General features: G+C 45.3%; 2 protein-coding genes across 2 annotated transcripts in view; both read left to right on the forward strand.

The window, feature by feature from the left end:
* Nucleotides 1-10626, forward strand: part of il1rapl1a (interleukin 1 receptor accessory protein-like 1a) — a gene marked incomplete at both ends in the record, with an annotated part of 228427 nt that overhangs the window by 49264 nt on the left and 168537 nt on the right. The gene's annotated exons all lie outside the window — the stretch shown is intronic.
* LOC308308065 (isocitrate dehydrogenase [NADP] cytoplasmic-like) overlaps nucleotides 9851-10626 on the forward strand; it is a gene marked incomplete at its 5' end in the record, with an annotated part of 1300 nt that continues 524 nt past the window's right edge. The window contains one exon of the mRNA XM_080753435.1: nucleotides 9851-10626. This exon is cut by the window's right edge and continues 524 nt beyond it. Coding sequence (XP_080609561.1) covers nucleotides 9851-10626 — 776 coding nt within the window.

The following is a 10626-nucleotide window of genomic DNA, read 5'->3' on the forward strand; positions in this document are numbered from 1 at the left end:
TGACACAGCTGTATGCTTCACAGATTCTCTCAGATGTGCAGCAGTATCGACCTTCTTTGAATAAGTAAGCCCACACGTGCACAGTACACACACACTCATGACCTGCAGACACACGGGAGGAAGCGCTGTTGAACACACGCACGCACACACGCACGCACGCACGCACGCACACACACACACACACACACACACACACACACACACACACAATGTGTGACACCTCCACGGATGTTGAGGCTAGACACCAATAATGAACTGTATTGGGTGTGTGCGTGCGTGTGTGCGTGCGTGCGTGCATCCACTAGTGAGGACTATAGCCATTAGAACGGTATTGCAGTTTGTCTGGTGGGGCGCTCTGGGCCACAAAATGCAATTAGATTCCAGTATAAAATATTTATTTCCACACCTACTGTGCTCCAGAGAGAGATTCCCTTATTCACTCACTCTGCGCTTAAAAATGAAAATAGTATATAAAGTGCTGCCTGAGAGAGCAGCAGATACAATTTCTCAGTGTGAGTGCTCTCTCTCTCTCTCTCTCTCTCTCTCTCTCTCTCTCTCTCTCTCTCTCTCTCACTGTGGGGGCAGCCTACACCGTTCATTGGAATGCCGAAATATTGTAGGTACATCCTCACAGGTTTGTGGATTCCTGTATGTCAATTTTGTCAAAATTGTACACGCACACGCACACACACACACACACACGCACACGCACACGCACACGCACACGCACACACACACACACACACACACACACACACACACACACACACACACACAGTATAACAGTATATACCTACTTAATGTATTTATTGTTTGTTTGTTTATTTATTTATTTCACTATTTAGACATTTATTTAGCAAAAAAGGGGACAGAGGCTATGGCTATTTCGAGGTCCTTGACATGGAAATGTTTGGGAACCTTTGGTGTAGAGAATTCTTTTCGGCAGGAATTTAGTGGCAAACATGGCAGCCGTGGGGAGTAGGAGGAATAGGGGGCAGAGTAGGGGCAGGATAAAATACTGTGAGAGCCAGCAACAGGGAGTAGTAGTAGGTCAAGTTTACAGAGATCTTTCTTCCTCTTTACCACCCTGGTGGTTTATAAGGCCTGGGTGGGGGAGTGCTGATGACAGTCAGAGATCCTCTCTGCAGAAGACAGTGCTGTAGCCTGGCCTTGGAAGCGAGAAGAAGCAGAGGGAAACCAGATGGTCACGGAAGTGGAAAAGAGGCTTTGTGATTTGGGGGCGAGACTTACTGTACAGTACAACACATGGCTCCGGCTGGAATCGAACTGGAACCATACATCGCCAGACTATCCATTCACCCACTGGTGCATCCCAAGAAGTTGAGCTTCTTTAGCTACCTCTGTATGTGCACAATATACTGTAGGCCTATGGTGTAAGCACAGATTAACACAAGATGCAAGATGGACACACTGCAGGGGTGCGGCAACCTTTTGTTGTTGTCCAGGAGACAGATGTGAATTTCAGTCTCTGGGCCTACAGTATAATGTAGGAGAGAGGCTCATTAAAATCGATGTTGAGTGCCAGCAACAATAGCCCCACAGCCACATCCCAGTTTTGGGCACTGCCCTGGCTCTGGTGAAACCACAAATTAATGGACTGCAGCTCTCCCCAGGCTGCCAGTTGTCTTTGCTGTGTACCGAACCACAAAGGCCTCACAGCTGCCTGTTCCCACCTCTTCTGACCAGAGCCTCTAATGGCCGAGGAGCTTAACAACCCCCAGTGGAACACAAACACTTGTCTGCTACTCTGTTTGGGTGTCAGGTAATTGTGGCTGTGTGTAGCAGCCTAATAATGACCCGGCCCCCTCAGCTGGTGGCTTGGTGGAGGTTGTCACCCGTTCCTGATGCGCACAGTATGTGGAAATGTAAAGAGATAGGAGAGCCATGGCTCTGTGAAGCAGTGTGTGTGTGTGTGTGTGTGTGTGTGTGTGTGTGTGTGTGTGTGTGTGTGTGTGTGTGTGTGTGTGTGTGTGTGTGTGTGTGTGTGTGTGTGTGTGTGTGTGTGTGTGTGTGTGAGTGAGTGAGTGAGTGAGAGAGAGAGAGAGAGAGAGAGAGAGAGAGAGAGAGAGAGAGAGAGAGAGAGAGAGAGAGAGAGAGAGAGAGAGAGAGAGAGAGAGAGAGAACATTTTGTGAAAGAGATGGTCAGCAAGCTGCCAGATAGTTTTCCGGACCCCTCAGAGTGACCCTTGTTGTGTGTGTCTGTTTCTTACAGTGGGCGGCTGTGTGGGTGGAGGCCAAACGGCGAGGAGAGAGCGATGAGTTGCTATCGTTCATATTGAGAAACACTGAACGCTGGATAAAATGCTTATTCTAATGATATTCACAAAGTGCAGCATGCACTGACTGGGCTTGTGTACTGGAGCCATGCTGGAAGTGACTTCTGCACTCTGTTTTTCTGTGGGCTGAGTAATGAGATGGAGCATGGTGGTGTAGCAGATTTTAAAGACCGTGGGGTCAACACAACGCAGGACTCTCTCCCACTCATTGCAGGAATGGCCATTACGCAGTACCTGTTCTCGAGTGTTAATGGTGTGTTGAGTAGCGGTGCCCCATGGATGACTTTTATTTTTCAATTTACCCCACTTTAACTGTGGCGCAGGCAGCCGGGAAGAGGCGCTAAAACGCAGTCATTAAATATCAGAAAATAATATTTTTTGCACCCTAAAACTTGATTTATAAAGCATTTCATGGCATTTCAGCGCATTTCAAATGACTTTATGGCATTTAAAAAAAAAAAGCTCTGTTGGTCGCTTTTATGCCCAAACTGAATGATAGCTCATAAAGAATTCACTTTTACTGTCAGGTGTGTTTTTCCACAGTCTGAACTTCAGATTAGAGGAATGTACACTAGTCCTCAGATTAAAATGAACATTAAGGATGTTACTGTTTACTGAGAGTGAGGGTGTGTGGGTCTGCTTTCTTGGTCACTTGTGCATTAATGTACAGTCATTGGCGGACTTTATGGGGGTGCAGGGGGTGCACTGCACCCCCTGCAGTGCATTTAGGGAAAAAAATTAAGTCTCTAGCCCATTCCTGTCAAGAGTTAAAAAGAATTTAAAAGAATTAACCAACCAATAGTCACTGGTTTCTCCCCATCACACAGAGACCAGCTGGCGACAATAAGTTGATTGATTGGAATGTTAAGTGATCAGAGCCTCTCTCTCTGAAGATAGCATTGCTAAGAATGGGGGTTGTCAGACTATGAATATACCTGAACATACCTGCAATATCCAAACTGTACACAAAGATTACACATATTAGGCTTGAAACATAATTAAAAAGGGGTTTAAAATGTAAAAATATCTGTTTTTTAAGTTATTATTCACTGATATTCCCTTATTGTTCATTACTTAAAATAAATTAAATTACAATAATTATTGTCCTGCATCAAACAAAATGTTTTGTAGCCATTTAGAAATTATAGTTGAGATTATCAAATGGTTTATTCTTATTGACATTTCTTGTAAGCTGCAACTGTGTTTCCAATAATGAAAGTCGCTATTTTACTTAACTAGAAGCTGGGCCGCCCGAAGTCGGCCACCTGGCCAACTCGGGAACGATGTAAATAGGGAATGAATGCCCCGCCCTTTAATGCAAACCCCATTATACCTGTTGTCATAGGACCCGTTTTGACCATCTGTTTGCCTGTGTCCATTTATGCCCATATATGGAGATATCTGTATCTGTCTGTCTGTCGGCGTCCATTTTATGTCCATATATGGAGATCACTGCAGATATAGTTCTGGGTCCATTTTATGCCCATATGCCCATATATGGAGATATCTGTCTATTTGCGTCCATTTTATGCCCATATATGGAGATCTCTGTATCTGTCTGTCTGTGTCCCTTTATGCCCGTATATGGAGATATCTGTTTATCTGCGTCCATTTTATGCCCATATATGAGATCTCTGTCGCTTTTTGTTTGTTTCTTCTTTAAGCAGAATACACAGCCTGCTTAAATCTGCATCATTCAAGTCATCCTCCCAGTCCCACGCTTTGTCGCTTGTCTTATGTTTGTCTTTGTCTCTTTTATTTTCTTTTTTGGAGCGGACCCCATGAATGCCCCACCCTTTAATGCAAACCCCAATATACCTGTTGTCATAGGACCCGTTTTGACCATCTGTTAGCCTTTGTCCCCACCCTTTAATGCAAACCCCAATATACCTGTTGTCATAGGACCCGTTTTGACCATCTGTTTGCCTTGTCGCTTGTCTTATGTTTGTCTTTGTCTCTTTTATTTTCTTTTTTGGAGCGGACCCCATGAATGCCCCACCCTTTAATGCAAACCCCAATATACCTGTTGTCATAGGACCCGTTTTGACCATCTGTTAGCCTTTGTCCCCACCCTTTAATGCAAACCCCAATATACCTGTTGTCATAGGACCCGTTTTGACCATCTGTTTGCCTCCGTTTTGACCATCTGTTTGCCTTCTGTTAGCCTTTGTCCCCACCCTTTAATGCAAACCCCAATATACCTGTTGTCATAGGACCCGTTTTGACCATCTGTTTGCCATTGTCCCCTTATGCCCATATATGGAGATCTCTGCACACACAGTACCGGTTGCGGAAAATTCGGGGATTAATTTTATGCCCATATCTGGAGAACGCGCGTGCCGGTGGGAAGAACGGTTCTCGAGATTCACATACATACATACACATTCACAGAGATTTTTTGTTGACTCCTGGCGTACGTGATGTCAGAGCCTTTTATGAAGTGATGTCACAATGAGTCAGCGATTGTGCCGATTTCCTCAGGAACAGCCTGATGTTAACAATCAGCTCCGCGTAAGGAGATTCCGAACGTTTCGCGCCGCTTCGGGAAAACCGCATGCCGAGTCGGGCCGTGGCCCGGTACTGCACTCCGCGCCGCAGCGGGGAACGCACGTGCCGAATCTGAAGCCGGTGGGACGAACGGTTCTCGAGATACGCGGATTACAAACAAACAAACAAACAAACAAACAGACAGACAGAGATTTGTCGCATGTATAGATAGATAATGAACACAATTTGTAAAATGACACTGCTCTAACCACACATACTTGTACTTGTGTTTTATTTGGTACACTAGTGGTCTGGTGGACACAATGAATAACAGTAGTTGGACAGTGTGATAAGTTAGTGTTGAGGGGTTGGTTGACAATTGGCATGTTGCTGCTCAAGCCTGCCCCCCCTAGGGCAAATGGCAAAGTCCGCCTATGTGTACAGTATGTATGTATTGTATGTGAGTGAATGAGTGTGTGAGAGTGTGTGTGCACGGGCATGTATGCGTGCGCTTGTGTGTGTGTGTGTGTGTGTGTGCAATTGTATGTCTAGCCTTCACTGCAGGGAGGATTACTGTAGATTTACAAGGGCCGGTAACAATGAGCAGACCCACCCCATGGGACCCACCCTCAATCACTATCACAATGAAACGCTGCTAATTCCTATTAAAAGCTGCCTCATAGGCACTGGCCTCCCTGCCATGCAGGCAGAGAGAGAGAGAGAGCAAGGAGGGACCAGCAGAGGCAAGAGGAGATTATGTTCTATGAGCAAGACACACAGACACGCATGGCATGGCATGGCATGGCATGGCATGGCATGGCATGGCATGGCATGCATGGCAGACTGGCAGAGAGACCATATAAAAGAGAGACCAAATACCATATTAAAGCAATGGCTTTAATGCCTCTTCCTTCACTTAATTCTTTATTTCTGTCTGTCTTTCTTCTGTCCATAAATCCCTCTCCTGTTTTTTTATGAGTATGTTTCATGAGGAAATCATTGGGGATTATTGTGTGTGTGTGTGTGTGTGTGTGTGTGTGTGTGTGTGTGTGTGTGTGTGTGTGTGTGTGTGTGTGTGTGTGTGTGTGTGTGTGTGTGTGTGTGTGTGTGTGTGTGTGCGTGCGTGCGTGCGCGTGCGTGCATGCGTGCGCGTTTGCATGTGTGTGTGCATGCGCCACTGGGGAGCGCTATGCAAGATGGCGTCTCATGCGAATCTCATCCTGTGTCATTTCTCTTTGAAGAGCCTGCCCAAAGGCCCAATCCTCTCCAGAGCGCAGCTCCTTATCGGCGAGCAGCTGAATAATTCAGCAGAGTGAGATGTAAAGGGGATTGTTTTAATTCCTGGCTAGCAGGTTAATGCCTGGAGTTTGCTGCTGCATTAAATGCAGCCGTTAATTCACAGTGCATCTGCTGGAGCACAGCGAAATGAGCTCACAACGTTGTGTCGTCGAGGTGTGTCGCGTCAGGTGGTCAAGGGTGTGTGTGTGTGTGTGTGTGTGCATGGGCGTGCGCATGTGTGTGCATTGGTGTGCGCATGTGTGTGTGTGTGTGTGTGTGTGTGTGTGTGTGTGTGTGTGTGTGTGTGTGTGTGTGTGTGTGTGTGTGTGTGTGGGAATGAGTGTACAGTATATGCATGCTGTAAAAAAATACAGAAAGAAAGAGAGAGCGTGTGTGTATGTTTGGCTTGTGGCCCTGTATTCCTTGTTTGCAATAGTGTAAAGTAACTAAGTACATTTACTCAAGTACTGTACTTAAGTACACTTTTGAGGTATTTGTACTTTACTTTACTTGAGTGTTTCCAATTTCCAATACTTTTACTTCTTGTAGATCTGCTATTTTCAAATATTTTGTACTTTAACTTTTGGTATTTTAAGTACATTTTGATGCCAATACTTTGTACTTTTACTGAAGTACACTTTGAAGTCCAGACTTTTACTTGTAACGGAGTATTGCTACATTGCAGTATTGATACTTTTATTTAAGTAAAACATTTGAGTACTTTTTCCACCAATGCTTGTTTGTTACATTGCATGATTGCTAGCAGCTAAGACTTTCTGTGTGTGTGTGTGTGTGTGTGTGTGTGTGTGTGTGTGTGTGTGTGTGTGTGTGTGTGTGTGTGTGTGTGTGTGTGTGCGTGCGTGTGTGTGTGTGTGTGTGTGTGTGTGTGTGTGTGCGTGATGTGGTTGTGCTGCATGTGTGCAGACAGGATGAGACAGCGGTGTGAAAGTGCAGAGAAATAAGATGCGGTGTTGCTTTGGTTTCTGTGACAGACGCGGTTCTGACACAGCAGAGCCACAAACACATTCATTTAGATGAGAGCTTTAATTGAGTCCCAATCAGGGACAAGAATCTCCAGCTGCATAAATATTTTAAAGGGCCTCGTTGGACAAGTCTCTCTCTCTCTCTGTGTCTCTCTCTCTCTCTCTGTCTCTCTCTCTCTCTCTCTGTCACTTTTCTCCCTGGTGCACACACGCAAGCACACAGAGACAACACACATCCCACACACACGCTCTCTCTCACACAGACACGCACGCACGCTCTCTCTCTCACACACACACACACGCACACGCACGTTTCGTAGGACCAGTAAAGCTCTTGTCTCTTGCCCATTAAAGGGGATGGATTATCCGTCTGGCAGCAAATCAGTTGATGACTCCATTTTACTTTGTGCGTGTGTGTGTGTGTGTGTGTGTGTGTGCGTGTGCGTGTGCGTGTGCGTGTGCGTGTGCATGTGCGTGTGCGTGTGCGTGTGTGCGTGCGTGCGTGCGTGCGTGCGTGTGTGTGTGTGTGTGTGTGTGTGTGTGTGTGTGTGCGCGCCTGCGTTTGCGTGTGCGTGCACACACATGCTTACACATGCGGGAAGGCATACTTTCTGGCAGCTGTACCCGCGTACACACACACATACAGAGTCTTTGAACTGGGGCGCTGTCGTAATGGGGGTAATGGCAGCTGCATTATTAATGAACCAAGCTTCATTATATTCATCTTAATTGAAAATGTTCTTTCATCTTCATCACTCGCTGACTTATGCTCCCCTTAATACATGTGTCATACACAAACACACTCACGCTTACGTGTTATACTCACACATGCACACACGTGCATATATATATATATATATATATATATATATATATATATATATATATATATATATAATATACTACTACTGTATATATATAATATACTACTACTGTACACTATATGCTTGTGTATGTGTGTCCAATATGTTTTACCCTATACATACATAAACATACACTCACATGAAATCAATGTACATTGTGTGTTGCGTGCGTGCGTGTGTGCGTGCGTGCGTGCCGTGTGAATGGCCTTTGAATGTTCTATCTTGTTACATAAGTGGACACTCCCTGTGGACTCCTGACCTCATTCATACACAGACTCCTCAGACAACACCCAAAGAAAAGGCAAAACAAAAGGAGGAGAGGAGAGCAGAGCAGAGTTATAAATGCAGTCCATTAATGAGAGGATTGGAGGGTATAGAGGGGAAAGAATGGGGGAGGAGAGGAAAAGAGAGAGGAGAGGATTGGGGAGTAGAGGAGCGTAGGGAGGAAATGAAGGGAATTAAATGACAAATACCTGGAACGCGCCCGAGTCGCCTTAGATTTTAACCACTTTAACCATTATTGTATGCTTTAACTTTAGAAAAATAGCAGATATACAAGCTCACAGCGCGGCACCGAGTGCCGCGCTGCGAGCTTGTAGATCTGCTATTTTTGGAAAAATCGTGAAAATGTGTGCAAGTCTATGAATATCTTTGACCCGATCTTTGACCCGACTTCTAAATCCTTCCTCTAAATCAGTGGTTCTCAAACTCTTTCATGTCAAGGACCCCCAAAATTACAGGTATTTAGCCTGTAATTTAATTTATTTAATTTAGCCTAACCCTAACCCTGACCCCCATCTCAAAATATGTTGTCCCAGGGACCCCCCAGAAGCAAATATTTGAGTTACAAATGTTCGCTTTTAAATAGATATATTCAAAGACTTGCAAAGAAAAATCATGATTTTTCAAAAATAGCAGATCTACAAGCTCGCAGCGCGGCACTCGGTGCCGCGCTGCGAGCTTGTATATCTGCTATTTTTCAGTAGTTAAAGCAGTCAATAATCGTAGGCCTAAATGGGTTAAATGACAGAGATGACAGCTCAGTGAGGAGGAGGGAGCACGAGGCGAGATGAGGAAAAGCATTCAGATGAGCCTTGCATTGGGCTATATAGTACTGCCAGTAGCATGATGCAGATGGGAACAAATGAGCTTATGCTTATTTGTTCGCTATTTGAGCTTGTGCCCAAACAGCGTGAGCTAAATAAAATGGTAAATGGTCTATGGTGCTGTTATACAAAGCGCTTTGCATAGTGCATTACACTCACTCATTCACACATACCTTCACACACCGAAGGCAGAGGTAGCTGTGTAACCAGCCTGCTTATTGGGAGCAGTTAGGGGTTCCATTTTTGCTCAAGGATCTTACCTAGAATAGAATTATTTATCATATTTCATATTTATGTGTGTTTGTGTCTGTCTGATACTAATTTGGCAAACTAGTAGGCCAATCAGAACATCATATTTCTTGTGCACTCTGCCAGGAGGACAAGGAACCTAAATATTTGTTCAATATTCTCAGATTCTCAGATTTCTTTTGTGATTTTTTTTGTGAATTCCTAATCCCTGTCCACAAACCCATGGAGTGTAACTAGCCAATCCACACGTAGTTGATCATCTGTAAAAGAAATCAGCAACATGACCAGATTTTGGTGTTATTTGTGATTAAAATGACGATCACTACAAGCAGAGACAGAGAGGGAGAGAGACAGAGACTCACATTATACATATATGTATTAACCTACCTTGACTAGCTCAGATTTCTTTTGACAGAGGAAATGATCTTGTGTGATGAGGGCCTCTCCACAGCCTATGATGACTACTCCATATTTGGGCAACAGTTTGTGCTATATTTGTTACGATTTGTCACACAAGGCATAGTCCTGTATAACAACCAGCTTTAAATTAAACTGTTTAGATTTCCCTGGCACCAAATTTCTTCGCGATGGAATGCAGCGAGACTGAATATAGCTGTCTCAGATGTGATTCAGGTTTCATAGATCAGAGAATTAAGGCGGGCTCTGTGGTGGAGATCCAGGGAGATGAAATGACCCGAGTCATATGGGAGCTCATTAAGGATAAGCTCATCTTGCCATACCTGGAAATAGACCTGCACAGCTTTGACCTGAGCATAAATAACCGCGACGCCACTGACGACCAGGTGACAGTGGAGGCGGCGGAGGCCATTCGTCGCTACAATGTGGGTGTAAAGTGTGCCACCATCACGCCAGACGAGAAGCGCGTGGAGGAGTTCAAGCTGAAGCAGATGTGGCTCTCACCCAACGGCACCATCCGTAACATCCTGGGCGGCACCGTGTTCCGCGAGGCCATCATTTGCAAGAACATCCCACGCCTAGTGCCCGGCTGGGTCAAACCCATCATCATCGGTAGACACGCCCATGGAGACCAGTACAAGGCCACAGACTTTGTGGTGCATGGGCCAGGGAAAGTAGAGATGACCTACACGCCCACTAAGGGAGAGCCGCTCAAGTTTTTAATCCACGAGTTTGAGGGCCAAGGTGGCGTGGCCCTGGGTATGTACAACACAGACAAGTCCATCAGGGACTTTGCCCATAGCTCCTTCCAGATGGGCCTGACCAAAGGCTTGCCACTCTACCTCAGCACCAAGAACACAATCCTGAAGAAGTACGACGGATACTTCAAGGACATCTTCCAGGAGATCTATGAGAAGGAGTACCGTGCGCAGTATGAGGCCAAAGG

The sequence above is a fragment of the Nannobrachium achirus genome (genome assembly GCF_963921795.1).
Source record: "Nannobrachium achirus genome assembly, chromosome: 22".
In the NCBI taxonomy this organism is placed as follows: domain Eukaryota; kingdom Metazoa; phylum Chordata; class Actinopteri; order Myctophiformes; family Myctophidae; genus Nannobrachium; species Nannobrachium achirus.